General features: G+C 41.6%; 1 protein-coding gene across 6 annotated transcripts in view; it reads right to left on the bottom strand.

The window, feature by feature from the left end:
• utrn (utrophin) overlaps positions 1 to 17,354 on the bottom strand; it is a 196,481-nt gene that overhangs the window by 19,962 nt on the left and 159,165 nt on the right. For all 6 annotated transcript variants that reach the window (XM_017486812.3, XM_017486817.3, XM_017486815.3 and 3 more), the window contains 4 exons: positions 14,282 to 14,439; positions 10,889 to 11,055; positions 8,163 to 8,274; positions 5,148 to 5,284 (listed from right to left, as the gene is read on the bottom strand). In XM_017486812.3, the coding sequence (XP_017342301.1) occupies positions 5,148 to 5,284; positions 8,163 to 8,274; positions 10,889 to 11,055; positions 14,282 to 14,439 (574 nt within the window). The remainder of the gene's footprint in view (positions 1 to 5,147; positions 5,285 to 8,162; positions 8,275 to 10,888; positions 11,056 to 14,281; positions 14,440 to 17,354) is intronic.

The following is a 17,354-nucleotide window of genomic DNA, read 5'->3' as shown; positions in this document are numbered from 1 at the left end:
ATAAAGCTCGTTTCATGGACTTCCCACTACATTAAAGGTGGATCACGCAAGATGCCCCCCCCCCTTAAAATTAGGTCTCCAGTGGTTAGGGGGGATTTAAATGATTCCAGCCCATATTCATAAAGCTCCGCTCTCTGGATCTACAGTGGCCCGTATAGAGTTACCATTTTGTCAATAAAATGAGTGACAGGATTCGCATCCAAACACAAACGAGCGTTCCCGGGCCGGAAGTTAGCTTTCCGAACAGGTTTAGCGAAGGCCATGGCTTAATGCGTTGTTTTTTTAATAATGTTCTACATATCTTCCGTGCTTATTTGTACTGCTAAGGAACGAACACAACGGACTATCGCACCAATAAATGAATAAAAAGTATAAGGCTGGAAAGAACCTCCAGAAATTCTCGCATGTTCCTCAGAACAATAAGAGCCTGAGTTCTCAGTCCGTACAGGATTTCGTTGTTTTTTTTTTTTTTGCAACTGTTGCGGTCAAAAATGCTCGATCTTGCTTTGGATTTTCTTTTCAAAATTTGTTTGCCGAGATTTTAGGGCTTTTATGCGGGAAACTATTTGAATTGGCGCAATTGAGCAAAATTATTTGCTGGTAAATGCGACCTCGCGTTCGACCGACGTGAATCAAAGAGGGGCTTTGGCTGAATGCGCGTTGTGAGGACGTCACATGACACGTATTGACCCGAACCTTCGGAAAATCTGCAGACGTCCTGAAAACCCGCGTGCGTCTCCGAATACTACGGAGTTCACTTCCGCGATCGCGAAATCCTGGAGGGACCGGATTCTTAGCGATTCGCCAGCTGTGTATTGAATGTGGAATACACAGGAAGTAATATAATTATTAATTATATAATAATAATAATAATAATTAAAATAATAGAAATCTTTCATTTTGTGGTCTGTTTAAATGAAAACAAAACCTTGAGGATATTTCAGCTCTCGTCAAACCAGGAGATCACGTCGCTTCATTTCGGTCTTTTTTTAAGGATGAGAACTTTTTTAATACTCCACCACATTAAAGACTAAAAGCTTTTCTCCATCCAGAAGCAAATGGTGCAGAACCGTAAGTGCCGTTTCATTGGTGCTAGGTTAATGAGGTCCCGATGAACATATGGCCGGATTAACCAGCGCTCCTCTAACGTTGGCAGGTGGATGTGTTTTTGTTCTTGCGGAGCCGGAATATCCCCCGAGGACATCGAGAGCTCTGGGAGACGTGCCGAGAATCCGGGAGCGCCTTTTTAAACTCCACGACAACAAGCCGAACAGACACACCGACCTCTCCGTCTGAGGCTGCCCTGTCGTTGGAAAAAGGCTTTTACGCAGCTCGATGCGGTGCTGGCATGCTGCCATGTGATCTGCCTAAATTTACCCGTCCTTCCTCTCAGCTCGGCTCGGCTCCTGTCATCCGTGTCTGAGAGGAAGAGGCAGACGACTGCAGCCTCCGCACTCCAGACCACTTAGACCCGTTATAGAAGGTCAGGGTCATTTCATACCGTTACACTCCTGCAAATTTGGATTATTTTTTTTTATAGACCTGGATCTTCAAGGAACATTTTACAGACTGCACCGCAGGGAACTAAACTAGCCAGAGATCATTTAAGCTAAATATAGAGAAAGACCTCGAGCCTGATCCAATAAACTGAACAAACGACTTACCTGTCTCTCGGCAAGTTTCTTAAGAGACGAGTGGAACGGTGGCTCGGACTTGTTAAAGCACATGTTAAAGATGTTAAGTTGTCGGCACGTGTTAAAGCTTTTAATATCGTATTTGCACAAGAAAACCGGATAAGCGCTAAATGGAAAAATGGACGGATGGATGGACGTGTTACGTTTGTGAATTTCAATAACATCCACGGTTAAGGAGGTTAAGGTGGTTAAGGCACCGGACTACTGGTCAGAAGGTCGTGAGTTCAAATCCCAAGCACGGCCCTTTAACCCTCAGCTGCACAGCTACTGCACAGCTGCGTCTACTAAATGGCGCAAATGTAAATATCACTTGATATGCTTTTTCAGTTAACTCAGACATGACCTTACTCCGTAACATAAACAATGCGGTGCCGGTGTCCGAGGGTAGGCTCCACAGCAAGGCTGAAATAAAAAGCGGCGTGTGCGCGTCACGTTGCATAAACGGCTGAAGTGCCGCAGACAGATTTTATTGGCCAGCTCAGGCTCGTTGACACTATCAGGACTCGCTCCGGCACGCCTCGTTAAAACTCCCTGTACATATACACAGACAGGACAAGAGCACACACTGGACTGACTACTTTCATAGCCTCCAGTAAATCTTCATAGCGTCCTGTCATTTAATTATTTATTTTAAGCTTTGCACTGTAGCAATGATGCTAACGTAGCTAAGTAATAAAAGTCTTTCTGACCGACTCTGACGATTCTTCTTGCTTGTTTTAAGCTTTATCTCTGTATTTCCAAATTGACATTACACCAAATAACGTCTACAAACTTTCCTAAGCGTAGAAAATCTGATCAATTTGCATGGCTTCTTACGCATCGCTTTCTGCTGATTCTACAGCGCTCGTTTTTGTTTTTTTTGCACCACCCCCTACGAAATAATAACCAAAATGTCCAAGATGGCAGACAGAAAAGAAAAAACATATTTCCAGTAATGAATGAAAAATGAAAATAAATAAGTTAAAGAAAGCAAACATTGGACGGTAAAAAAAAAAGTGTAGACTAACTGTTTTACACCTGTTTGCTTTAGTGGACCTTTACTCTAGATAGAATTACGGGATAAACCACTTGGGCGTGTGCTGTTATCGGAAAATAATCAAAGACAGGGTGGTGTGATGACTCTTTCGTTCCTCATATACGCCACAGAAATCAGTCAACGATTACATTTGTTTTTATCCGTTTATACTTACATTTAACTATTACATATTTGTAGAACCAGCCTCTCTTACTTACACTGTTACAAAGTGCTGACACTGGAGACTCCTTCCATAAACACGAAATAACCATACTCCATACACCTGGAGCATCGATAACGTGTTAGAATAGAACGGGCTCGTTAATATAAACGTTGTGATCTGTTGTTAGAGAAAATGAAAAATCGACCCCTCGGACCAATCGGAATCGAGAACATCATGTTGTACCGGGTTGCACACGTATTTTTTTTCCCCACTGCTACTCCTTATGGAAATGATCAAAGCACCTGTGTTTGTGTGTACAAGCAGAGGACGGCAAGAGAATAAAAACGCGCATGACGAATCCTGTCTGCTAGGACTCACCGCGCTGCATAGTTATTTGTGATATGCTGCGTCTGGATTTGTCTACATTAATCCGTGTCAGCAAGGTCACTTCCTGCTGTAAGTTTGACAGACAGGAAGAATGCTCTCTCTCTCCGTCTCTCTCTGGGAGCTTTATCCGCTCATCTGTCTGCTATTTGTCACTGTAAAACACACAGCGCTGGTGTATTTGCAGCAGGGCCTCTGAGCGACGCTGACATTTCTCTCTGCAGGAGGAACGATGCTGGACGTATTTTAAACACCGTTTCGAACCCAGAAGAAAAGGCACGTACACTTTTTATCCAATGGAGGGTGGAGCTAGGAGCACTGTTTGTTTCTGATCGGTTAACTGTACTGTGGCACAACATGCTATGCCAGCGTATTTGTGCCATCTTCTCCAACAACATGTTTGCAAAAGTAAATAAATAAATAAACAAACAAACAAAAAGAAAGAAAGCGCCACCTTTTTTTGTCGGCCTTACGCTACGGCGTCTCGATTCTGATTGGCCAGAAGGCGATTCGTTTTTCTACACAATCAAAGGTTTAGACTAATGCGTTATTGTTTCCATAGTAACAGCTCACTCACTAGGACTTCGCTCACTGGGACATAGTGGGAAAAAAATAGTTATAATAGTTTAATAATATAATAGTTATATATAGCATAATAGTTGATATGGTGAGAAGGTTTTTATTTAACGTTTATGGAAAATCAAACTTAAAAAAAAAAACCCAGCGTATTATTATGATGAGGGAAATATTTGTGTCAGGGTTCTAAATAAAATACAAATAACAATTAGTAACTAATGCGAAATAATACGTAAAAAAATAGAAAATAAACAGATAAATGAATTAATAACGGTATAAACTTCTGTAAATAATTATTATATTATAGTTTATACGTTTATCCATTTATATAAGCAAATCACTTGAACTTGAGAAAGTTTGATCGGCGTTAAATGCCGTAAAGATAACGCGGTCGCTTTTAATCCACAGACAACTTCCACAGACTTGGAACACGACCTTTATACAATCGGCGTCTTTCAAACACCTCAATCGCTTCAGTCCTGCGCCCTGCTGATTAATGTGTTCAGAGAACAAACACACGACCACTGAAAAGACGGCGAGTGAAAGATGGGTTACGGAAAAGAGCCGTTGCGCACGTGACTGATCATAAACATCGAGAGTGCGCCGGAAATCCATAAATCATATGGATGAGAGAGGCCACCTTACGGAAGTGACTAATCAGTCACATCTTAAACACCATTACGCTGAGTTATACACCGTCCGGGCAGCAGGTATAAATCCTACGCAAACACACACATGCACGTTAACACTGACGGATCGTCCACGTGTCTAGACGGAGAAGCGGAACTGTGAAGACGCTTTGTTTTCTGCCCGAATGAAATGCACCGTTTTTCTACGCGGTGCGTCAATGAATAAAATCCCCCGAGTGCTGAAGTCTGATAATAACTCCATTAAACTCCTTGCGTAGAGTGTAAATCGCTCGGCATGGAATGCTAATTTACCATGTAAAGTGATTTAAATCAGCAGCTCTCTAAAAAGTGTACATTGTAAAATAAATAAATAAATAAGTCGCCAATTTAGTGGGGTATAAGACGAATGAAACACTTCAGGACGTTCTGTTATATGAAACGAATCGAGTTCTGGACTGGTGAGAGAAACTCCGCTCCGTCACGCCAAGTCGTCGCTGATTATTTTCCGATCACTGTACACCTCCGAGTGTTTTAATCCTTACACATTTGACTTCACAGGTCAAGTTTTACAGGGAGCTACAGATCCTCTGGGATCACTGGGACTGTAACCTGTGACCTTGCCATCTCAGGTGTATGGAGGACGTTGCTGTGCTGTGAGGGTAAGGGTGTGTGAGGTGAGCACTCACGTCTCCATGTTGTCCCCCTCCAGGACGGTCTGCACGGGCAGGTAGCCGAGGCGAGGGTGCTTGGCGAAGTACTTCTTCGAGCGGAACTTGTTCTTCAGCACTTTGGTGAAGTCGCGCATGTCCTCGCCCGAGGTGGTCTGCGTCAGGGAGAACATCAGGGAGGAGAATATACGCAGAGAAAAACAGATCAAAATAATAATTAATAACAGAACTGGTAAACGACTACATTAAAACAGATGATGATATAAATAATGTTTGTCTTTTTTTTTAAAAAAGGAAATAATACTATTAAACGCTTTACAGAGCAATTACAAGAGATTAAACATAAAAGATTGGTAAATAGAAATGTGGAAGAAACCGAACCAAGAGAAATGGAGTAAAAAGACTAAACAAAAACAAACAAAACAAGCAAAGGAAAAAAAAACAAAAAAGAAAAGGAAAAAAATGGGCAAAAATAGAGAAACAAACAAATAAACAGAAATAAAATTAAAATAAAAGCACCACAAAAAAACGCAAGAAGAAATGAGGTAAAAAGACAGAACTTAATGAAAACAAAACAAATATAACAAAAACGCAACAAAACAAAAGAAAATGGGTAAAAAGCCAAACAAACAAACAAACAAACAACACCCGCCATGTGATTAAAAGACAACTATATTAAAACAAATCAGTAAAAAGACAAACATACTAACCATAAACCAAACAAACATAAAAAAATAAACAGGCAAAAGGAGAAAATGTGTAAAGAATACAGAAACAAAAAAAATACAAAAAGAGAACTAAATAAAGACAAATGAACAAACAAAAAAGAAAAAAGTAAAACAAAAACAAACAAAAAAACAATCAAAAATCAGTAAAAATCTAACGCACTAACCAAAAATCCATTGAACAAAACAAACAAACAAACAAACAAATAAATAACAAGCAAAAAATGTGTAAAGAAATACAGAAACAAAAAAAAATACAAGAAAAAGACAGAACTAAAAGACAAATGAACAAACAAAAAAGAAAAAAAAAATAGTAAATCAAATACAGAAACGTGCAAAAAAACAAACAAAAAAATGGGTAAAAAGCCAAACAAACAAATAATAAATACACGCTGCAAAATGTGATAAAAAGACAAATGAACAAACAAAAAAGAAGAAGAAAAAAAAAGGCAAAAACTAAATGAAACGAATAAATAAATAAAAAAATAAAAACAGAAAACTGAGCAGTGTTGAGCAAGTAAACTTTACCATGTGACTAAAAAGGAACAGGCAGCAAATGGCCTCAGGTCCCGTTGAATAAATAAAGCGACCGTGTTAATGTGGATTATAAGCTAGTCAAAACAGCTGACATGTTGCTAGCTGAGGAAGTGCGTCAGCTAAGTTCCTGTCAGCGCTACCCTGGCCTCTGAGCTCTAGAAGTCAAAAGGTTTACAGCCTTATTTACTCGCTCAGTCACACCCAGTGACAAAGAAGAGCAAATATCCATCCGTTCCTTCATCCAACACACTCCTCCGCTTCTGTACCAAACACCACAGTTAGTAACACACCAAAACCCCAACGTCTCACCCCGACCCCTCCACCCCGACCCACACCAATTACACACCGAGGCAACCAGTGGATGATAAAACTGCTGTCCGTTTTCTCAACTAATAATTAAAAAAAAAACAATATCTCCGAGATGAAAGAGCAATACTGGCCAAATGAAAAAGCAGTGTGGTAACATGGCCACAGCAGGAACTCGGGAGTCTCGGCCACTTTCCTATCGATCCGACTGTGGAACATAACCGTGTCTTTCATCAGCGGGAATGTGAACTATGCAGTAGATGTGCTTTGTGTATGAATGCCATAATAAACGAGTTCACAGAGCTGAAATAAAAATAAAAAAAATCCTACTGATGGACCAGGTGACTCCGAGGTTTATGATTGTTTATTTAAACGCACTGTTGGATTCCCGACTCTGATTGGTCAGTAAGAATCAGCTCATTTCCCTGATGCATTTTCTGCACCACTTATCGTACACAGGGTCATGGGGAGCCTGGAGCCTATCCCCGGGCGTTGGACACCCTGGACAGGTATACCCATTCACACACTATGGACAATTTAGAGATGCCAATCATTCTACAGCGCTCGTCTTTGGACTGGGGGAGGAAACCCCTAAAGCACTGGGAGAACATGCACACAGAGGGTTTCGAACCTCCAACCCTGGAGGTGTGAGGCAAACGTTCAAACCACTAAGTCATCAAAAAAAAAAATCAACAAATCAAGACTCTCAAACAAGTACAAGACTATATTTAGTAAGATCAATGCCCAAGACTGAAGCAAGTCGAAGCTCAAATGCAAATAAGTCAATACAAAAAAAAACAAAAAAAAAAAAAAAACCCATCTTGAGACTGGAGACCTACAGTCCTGGTTTGCAATCTACAATCGCACACGACAGTGTCTCGTGTCTGATTCGAAAAGATCGTATTTTTGTTTCCACATGTTCCTTTTGTGTCACATTAATCCAGAAAATCGGATGTGTGTCGCTTCGCATCCTGGTCACGTGAAGATTTCTCACACCAATCAGTTACAAAGCTCGTGCCTAGCCTTCAGCTCCTAACATTACTCATGCACGCGTGTCTAGACATCTAGTCAGGCATGGAATAAAAAACATATCTCCATTTCCCACATCCCACACGCCTCGTGTAGCAAGCGCTAGGCAGGAATTCAAAGAGCGACAATTACACTTGCACAGAGTCGATATCCATCACCCTCACAGCTGCGGGAAATCGACATTACATTACAGCGAGGCGCTAACAGCACGCCGCTAACACAGGCAACGCGACACAATTTCTACCTCCTCCCCACCGAGACCACTCACTCGCTTGTTCAGAATGGGGGAGGGGGGAAAGACTGGATGCAGATAGGACCCCAGGGAGCCACCGGAGGTCTGGTTGGAGATGCCGCTAGCTCCTTAACTCAGATTGGCTAAGGGCTTCGTCTTTAAAGGTTGACTGAGAGTAGTAACTTGGTAAAGGATGAGACTCACCGGTGTGCAGTACTCCACCATGGGGTAGTTCAGCTTGTGTCCTTTTGCCGTGCGGCCGGAGAAAAAGCAACTCTGACACACGTCGTAGTTAAAGTGCTTCAAACTGCGATACCTGTATAAAAGGAGAAAGGGAGAGAGGGAGAGGGTGAGAGAGAGAGAAAGAGCTGCTCTCATTATCTGTAGCAGAAGCTCTGTCTTATATTCGTGTTGAATTCTCGACACTGATTGGTTAGAAGGTGCCGATTCACTTTCTATAACTGCAGCTCCGACTTCAAGCCGAATTACAGGTTTAAATTAACGAGGTCATATGGAAGGAGTCTCCACTGTCAGCGCTAGAGGTACAGCTGTAACTATAAGTTGCAAGTTTTCCGAGGAGTTTAGGTTTTCTTTGCGGTTTCTCGGTAATGTGCGTTTTATTTCATGCACGCCAAGAGTTTTCACTTTTACACTGATGGGGGCGAAGTGACGGGTAGCAAATCAAAGTGGGCGTGGCCAGGCAATGTAACGAGTCAAGCGAAGTCTAGTTAACTTAAACAACTTATGATGAAACTCATTGTTAGTGGTGATCCCGGTATAAAAAAAGGACGATCATAGCTAGCTAGGCGGTAGTACGGAAACCATGGCAAGAAGCAGAAAATATGAATCAGGCATGCCTCATAGCTATAGCTATATGATAAAATCGTACGACCTCAAGCGCCGTTTCGTCAAGCCACGTTTATAGCTGATGATAAAACATACCGCAAGTAATAATAACAAGAACATAAATATAAGAAAATTTTAAAAATATGACATGTTGCTCTTTAATTAATTTTTTTTTTTTTAAATAATAATTGCTGGGGCATAAGAGAAATAAAACAACTTCAGGAATTCTTTTGTTATTATTTTATTCCTTACATAGATAAGACTAATGCTAGCCAGATATTTACAAACACTATGCCTACAATAGCAACTAAAAACGGTATCCATAGCATTCAGAGGAAAACAGACAGGATGCAAGACTAATGGTTGCTAAGCAGCCTGTGTTAGTTCATTTTGAATTTTTTTAAAAAAAGATCATTTTTAACCCATAGCTAGGCTTGAATTTTAAAAAAATGGAAGTGTCTGATATCTTGTACATTTTTGGCCACTGGTTGCTAAGAAGAAAAGTTCAATAACAAGTTTCGGAGCAAAACAACATAATTTATTGAAAAAAAAAACACAGACTTTTGTGACTAACCCGAAGCTAAATTGATGATCGATGCTAGAAATAATGGAAACTTCTTAACATAACGACCACGTGTGAGCCCCGCTGGAGCATCCAACCACCGATTCTCTAAAAAAATTCTCAGGCATCTCTCTCAGTCTGATATTTAGTGTTGTGGATCAGACTCCGACGTTCATGTGATTGCTGGAGCCGGCGGTGAGATTCAGCACTTGGTCGGTCAGTCAGACAGACAGACAGACAGACAGAAAGCTGAACCTCATGCTGCCCTTTTCACTCGCTCCAGGAAACATGGTTGTAATCTGTGTGTGGGTGCGAGACAGACATTGGCAACATCTGTCTGGACACGGCTGAGCACTGAAAGCCCCAGGATACGCAGGAGTATAATATTAAAACGTGTTTTATGACACCAAACATCAGTGTCGGTAAAGTTTGAAACGGATTAGTGATAAGACGCGAAAGTATTTCACGATACTTTAACGAAATGTAAACACAGACCTTTAAAAAACTTGATGCTTACGAGGATGTCTACAAAAAAAATCTTTTGAAATCATTTTTTAATCTCTAAAGATTGTTAAACAATCTAAAAGAGTAGAAAACTAACATTTAATCCAGAGTTTCCAGAATTAGTAACTAGCTATTTTGGAATTTTATTAAAAAAAGGTTGCTTTTCTTTTCGTTAAAATTTACCTTTTACAATTAAAAAAAAGAAAACTGTATAAAAAAAAAATGTATTAAGAATAGCATAAACTATAAAATGAACTACTTTTAAAACAAACAAATAAATAAATAAACATTTACGTGCTTATGTTTGATAATTTACAATAATTTATAATGTCTACAAAAAAAGGAATTAAATTCAACGCATAAAAAATTAAATAACTGAATTTTAAATGAATTAAATACATTAAAAAAATAAACAATTTTTTTTTATTTTTTTTTACATTTTACAATTTAAAATATTCTAACTTTATCAGACCAGCCACTTCTAGCCTCTACTGATTATTATTATTATTTATTTAAAAAGTTATAAAATGATAATGATATGCACAATGTCTTTTAAATAAATAAATAAATAAATACTTTAACAAAATGTATCACAGTTTTGATTATTGTATTATCTTATGTTATGATCACCCAGGCCTAGTTTGAAAAGAAAAAAAAAGAAGAAGAAAGTATGAAAGAAATTAGCTAAAACATGGCTTAAACACTACACAACAATTTGATCACTCTATGGGCATGGCCTAATATTCTAATGAGTGTGGTTGACTGACAGCTCTCTGACCGTGACGCCCCTTGAACGGTAGTTACAGTATGTGCTGTCATACGCAGGAGTATCAGGACAGTTTGTTGTTGTGTGGGAGGGGCAAGCGATATCTGACTTTTAACCATGATTAGCCCCGCCCACTTTGCATCAAAATGAAACATTTATATGATCTGAATGCATTTAACAATTTGTTCTTCAAACTAAGGCACAATGCTGAGAATGTCTAGTAAGTAAATTTGTGTGTGTGCGCGCGCATACCTGAAGCCTACAATCGGACACTCTTTACAGATGTTACACTTGGCCTGGTGTTTTGCCGTCTCGGCGGCCGCCACTCTGTGCAGCACAGGAAGCCACACCATGGACTGCGGCTCCAGCCTCATCCAATCTACAAACTGCCTCGGCTCCAGCTCCACCTTATTGGTCACCTGAGGAGGAGGAGGAAGAGGAAGAAGTGGTGAACCCAACACAAGGAGGTCAGGACTTGCTGTTATAGGACAATAATCAATTCCACGGCATCACGCCACCCAGTATAAACCACTCTAAGCATACTTATCCTATGTTCTCAAACACAACGTACCCAGAGTTCTTTTCACGACAATTAACATAAATATTCACAACACACACATCATGAGACGTTTCTCTGGAAACAGGACACGAAGAATTACGGCTTTAATATCTCAAGTGGAGTTCATGAGCGTCCATATAAACATCCCCATTAACAAATGAGCATAAACAACTGACAAAACATCTCAGAAATCTGAAGAGTGTTGCCATGGAGATGCCCAATAGGAACAATCCGAACCAGAACAGACCCCTCAGCAGGAAGTAGATAAAAGTCAGCGGGGGCACAGAGAGTCAGACACACACATACACACACAGTGTGAGCATGTACACCTGCAGGTCTGAGGTGTGTGCTGGGTCTGTGCTATGGCAATGTGACCTGCAGCCTCAGAGTCAACAAGCACGGCAAGCAGAGAAAATAGGAGACGGCCACAGGAGGATATATGTGAGAGAGAGAGAGAGAGAGAGAGAGCGAGAGCGAGAGGGGAAGAAGAAATGAGCAAAGGAGGGAAGAGAGAGATACACACAAATGTAAAGCTGTATTCCCATTCACATGAAACCAGAATGGAAACTGCAGATAATTTCAATAACTATGGATGTGCATTCAGGATATTTCAACAGCTGGAGCTCTTGGAAAATGCCCTGGGTTTGACCTTGCAGCCATTCTGTATGGCATTTCATTTATGTGCCCTGTTGAGAAAAGCTGCAAACCTTCGGATAACATTTTAACTCTGAGCCTTTTCAAACCTAAAAGAAGATAGTAGTATAGATAACGAATACAGAACTCTAAGTCTTTAAAGTTAAAACGATTGCAGGTCCCACTCTTCCCACCCATAATGCCCCTGTGACCAGTAGGAACGCAGTTCCCATCAAAATGCCACTCTGACCTGTTAGGCCACTGATCCGATCTAACTGGGAGATCTATCCGATCTCCCAGTAACCAATTGGACTGCGATTACGGCCAAAAATGCCACTGTGACCGGTGAGACCACCAAACCACCAACGTAACCAACTGGAAAGCACTTTCCAACAAAATGCCACTACAAATCATTAGACAACAGATCCTGCCGACGGTTTTACTGTAAACAATAAGTTATAGTGATCTAAAATGTCGGTGCAACAAATTGGACCGCAGTTCCAATCCAAAAGTGCCACTCGGACCAGTCAGACTGTAGTTCTGTCCAAAAACACCACTGTGGCCAATCGGATTCCAATTCCAACTCACAATGTCACTATGACCAACTGGATTGTATTGTTTGCCCAAAACACCGTTGTGGCCAATTGGATTGCAGTTCTAGCCCAAAATGTCACTCTGACCAATCAGATTGCAGTTCTAACCCAAAACACCATCGTGGCCAATTGGATTGCAGTTCCAGCCCAAAATGTCACTCTGACCAATCAGATTGCAGTTCTAACCCAAAACACCATCGTGGCCAATTGGATTGCAGTTCCAGCCCAAAATGTCACTCTGATTGGAATTTACTGTTGCCCAAAATACCATTGTGACCGATCGGACTGTAGTTCCCACTCAATTTGTCACCAATCAGACCGCATGATCCAAAAGGCCAAAATGCCACTCTGAGCAATCAGACTGTAGTTCCCACCTAAAATGCCACTGTAACCAATCAGACCACAGTTTCAGCACGCTGCCTAGAAAGGTGAGAGAATGGAAATGCACTTTTAAAGGAAACACTATTGTGTGTTCCAGCCTCACTGTGACAGTTTCTCAGTATTCTACTTGTGGTCTCCTTGTTCCAACATCCTTCAGCCTGGAAATCGATTAGACTCCACCATTGTGAAGCATGTATGAATTGGTGAAAGTGCTCAGAGGATATGAGAGAGGGGGAAGCTGTCAGAGCAAGGGCACACGCATTTACTGAAGAAGCACAAAGAAGCAAAACCTCACAACAATGTTCTGTCAATATCAGTGGGCCAGTGCTGCTGCTGTTAAGAGCAGTAATAGCTTGTGTGGCATGGAGCAGCATTTACTTTGGAAAAAGGACACTTTTGTGATAAATTGTCCATTTTCATGTTCTTGTTTGAGGATTCTTTGCCTCAGTGCTAATGTCTCAGACACTGGACGTACTTCATTTGTAGTTTGTTTCAGAGATTTGTTCCAAACCTTTTTTCCAGAGAACTACGTGTATTGCTGACCAGAGTTCTAGGTGCTTGGGCCCCTTGCGTCTCTCTCTCTCTCTCTCTCTCTCTCTGCCACGAACTCATCTGTCTCCTGGACCGCCATCATTTTGTTGATCTGTTTCTCCTCTCCCAGCCTCCTGTCCAATCACTCCATCCTTCCACACCTCAATCTCATCGATCCGTCTTTTTTTTTTTTCCGCTCTCTGCTTGCCTGAACTTCACCCTGGGGTGAGACGCTCGATCTCCCAGAGCGTGGCCCAAATCTCACATTTAATCTCCTCTCACGCTTCTCTTCCTGTCTGTCTCTCTTTCATTTCACTCTCCCCAGTCAGAGAATGAGAAAGCGAGCCCGAGATAAACCAGAAGAGACAGAGATAGACAGAGAGAGAGGAAGAGAAATAGACACAACAGAGAGATACAATGAGGCAGACTGTAAGATATACAGAGATGTAGAGAGAGAGAGACAGATACAGACACCAAGAGAGAAAGGTATGCAGATGGAGAGACAGACAGACAGAAAGAGAGACAGACAGAGAGACTGATACCCAGACAGAGAGACAGACAGAAAGAAAGACAGCTCAACATGGGTGAAGGAGAGTGAGATGTTATACAGGAAGTAAACCAGTATGATTTGTGTATTATTATGGATGTCCGAGCAGAGAGGAGATGGGTGATCCATCACAGGATATTTTGGGATCTCTCTCACTCTACGTAAGGTTAATCTCTGATAGTGGATATTAGAAAAATGCACAGTTCTAGTTTTTTTTATGGTGCCAAAACTTTTGGTACTGGATCCTATCAAATCTTGGGGTCAGAGGTCAAACGGAAAAAGGGAGAAAGGTTACAGCTGATCGGTTAAGATTCTGTGATAGTGGCCAGAAGGTTGTGAGTTCGAATACTAGAACAAGTAATGTGTGTGTGTGTGTGTGTGTGTGTGTGTGTGTTACATACATGCTGAAAGCAGCTCCTGACGCTCGGTTCGATGTTGCTGCCCCCGAATGCTGCCACCTCTCCGAGCTGCCGTGGGATCTGGATGGCATCATGCAGCAGGAGCCCCAGCTGCCTCTGATCACACGTATCCCCCGGAGAGGACACCTGGTTAAACAGACCTACACACACACACACACACACATTATGCCAGGCTGAACTTGATTATTTTCCACTAACTGCACATCCTGAAGATTTACTCCTTTTACACAGCAGCAACATTCCAACAATTACAACTTTATTACTTAAAGTATTAAATGTTTTACATTCATACACTTGATCCATTTGTAATTAAATTTAATGTTGCAGAATGTCGGAAACCAGTTAGTTCTGGTTATCACTTACATTAACGCAGCTTGTCATGTTACAGAGACACCGCAAAGCGGTTAAAGCGCTCCTCCGCACTGAACTTTCCCATGGCTGAACCCTGACTGAAACTGGACTGCTTCCACAAGTGTTAAATAAACCTTCTCCATATCAAGAGGTCGAGCGACAGTACCTGCCGATAACCGATTAATCAAAGTACTGTTTAAAAAAAAATTGATACTGAACGCAAACGTACTGACTGTACCGTGAAAACGTTCCGTATGTATAAATATTAACATAAACAAAAGATATACATCCAAACTGAACCAAAACGCACCACTCCGAATAACACGTAAAAATAGAGACGTCCAAAATGAATCAAAAAACACTCCGAATAACATGTAAAAATTAGTCAGCGATAGTTTTTATTTTGCCTCTAGAGGCCGCTCTCATACCGCATAACGACAGCAGGCGCTTCTCAGCCGAGGACACAACCGGGGAAAACCACCGGTGTGGATTTTTGCAGATAGTTCCAGCAATAGTTTGGTTATCGGTGCAGGTTATTCGGCAAAAGCAATCATCTAACATCAACAGTGATGTATTTTTCTTTGCCAAACAACAACCGGAACTGCTGTCATAGCCGCCGTTGCAGAAAACGAATCAGAACCGAGAAAATCTAATCTAATCTGGTCAGACACCGAATGAACCAAATTCCATCAGGACCTGAACTCTTTTCATCTCGCCAAATGCTGACCGAGTGAAACTTGTGCTCCGAATCACGTACACGCAAAGACATTCCCCCACACGGGGAGCGTCCGAAGTCCGACATGATGAAACAGCTGCTCACCCATCATACTTATCTAAATGACGCTCTAACAAATGAAGCTACTTCTTCATCTTCAGACACGAGCTGTCCTGGGAAGCGACGAGGAGCAGGAATTAAAACCACCTCCATCCCTCACAGATACGAACGGGCATGGCTACGCATTAACACTAGCACTCGTTGGGAAAAAAGTCTTGCTACATATACGATGAGTAGTGAGATCTTCGCGCTTAAACTGCTTCATTTGTCCTCAGCGCCGTGAGCAAAGCAGCGATCAAAGAGGCACGTATCAGGACAGATCACGGTTTAGATCGAGGTTTAACCCTCAGCCATACAGGTTAGATCCCACTGTGCGTGTGTGTGAGGATAAATCAGTGATAGGATTAACACGTGTGTGGTTTTTCCCCCAGGTAAATCAACGCCACGGAATGGACTAGAGTGAAAATGGTCACCGCAATAGTTTTGAGAAACAGGCGGAGCTTAAAACCTCACTGAAATACCTGAATCAGTGTGCGGCCGGCGAGTGTTATGACATCATAAAACGTAAAGAGCCAATCACGTTCATGTATTCAAATGTCTCTTGTTTTTACACGTTGAAAAAAAAAGAAGAGAATTTACATCATCCAGACATGTTATTCGGTATGTTATTTTAACGAAATGTAAAGTGTGGAACATGTGAGACCTGCATGTTCCCTTCGTGACTTTCCTTCCTTCACCTCCCAGAAACAAGCCGCTAGGTGGATTGGCCGTTCTAAATCGCCCCCTGGGCATTTCGTACGGGAGTTTGCGTAATCGTTGCGGCCTGAAATTTTTTTTTTTTTTCTAAATTTCCGACGCGACTTGCAGAGATTTTTGCGCCTTTTCTTTTTTGGTGGAAAACTACTCGAATCGGTGAAATCGCTCTTTCGTAGTGACGTTCGTTGATAAACGCGACCTTTTAGCTGTACTCGCGTTCGACGCACGTGAATCGAAGAGAGTTTTGGCTGGACGAGTCTCGGCGCGAATCTACGGGAAAATCTGCGGTCATTGTGAAAAAATTCCACGTTCCTTCAGATATCGCGGACTTTGCTCGATTTTCCGTTCTCTTCTGCGATTGAGCTGCAAAAATCGTGAAACCCTGGAGGGACTACCTCGGCGTGAATGACCAGGACCAAGTGCATACTGAACAGCAAGGAATGAATACACAAGCATGTAAAACGAGCACGACCGGACGGGTTATCACCCTAGAGCTGACGTTTTCTCCCATAGCGGTCACGTCCCGAAGTGTTTTATTCCTCTTATACCAGGGCGATTTGCCAACGATTACACCTGTATTCATTAAACGACGGCACGTCGGTAGGTAAACCTTTATAGTTCCGTTTAAACGTCATCACTTACATACTATATCACAGCTATAAACACTCGTTCCTTCAACAAGCCTCTCTTTGAAAGATAACAAGACAAAACTAGCGTAGCTCGTCATGTGACCAAGCACAGGTAGCCAAAACTTTTACCCAAGTAAACAAGTAAAACTCCTTCTAAAAAGAATTACTCGAGCAACAGTAAGGGTAATCATGTTTACAATGACTGGAGTAAGAGCAAGAGAGTAAAGTAGCGCGTTACTAGTTACTTCGGATCTGATTAAAATGAAGGAGAACCCTGAATCTCAGACTACACGGAGGCGTGGACTGTAATCACACCTCGGGTTGAAAGTCTGTTCTGTTTATAGGATCTAAAACCCGGGTTCGAGATGGAGCGGCGTATCCCGGTCCTGCGATGGGTACAATAACACACCACCTCACACCGGAGACTCCTTCCATAAATGTTAAACGCATCATCATACAAAGAGCTATTATGTATTAAATAGCTACATGTTATTATTATTATTATTATTATTATTATTATTGGACTTGGTCTCTGCGATGCACC

This window comes from Ictalurus punctatus, chromosome 15 (assembly GCF_001660625.3).
Source record: "Ictalurus punctatus breed USDA103 chromosome 15, Coco_2.0, whole genome shotgun sequence".
NCBI lineage: Eukaryota > Metazoa > Chordata > Actinopteri > Siluriformes > Ictaluridae > Ictalurus > Ictalurus punctatus.
Note: the sequence above shows the minus strand (reverse complement) of the source record. Positions and strands in the feature narration are given on the sequence as shown.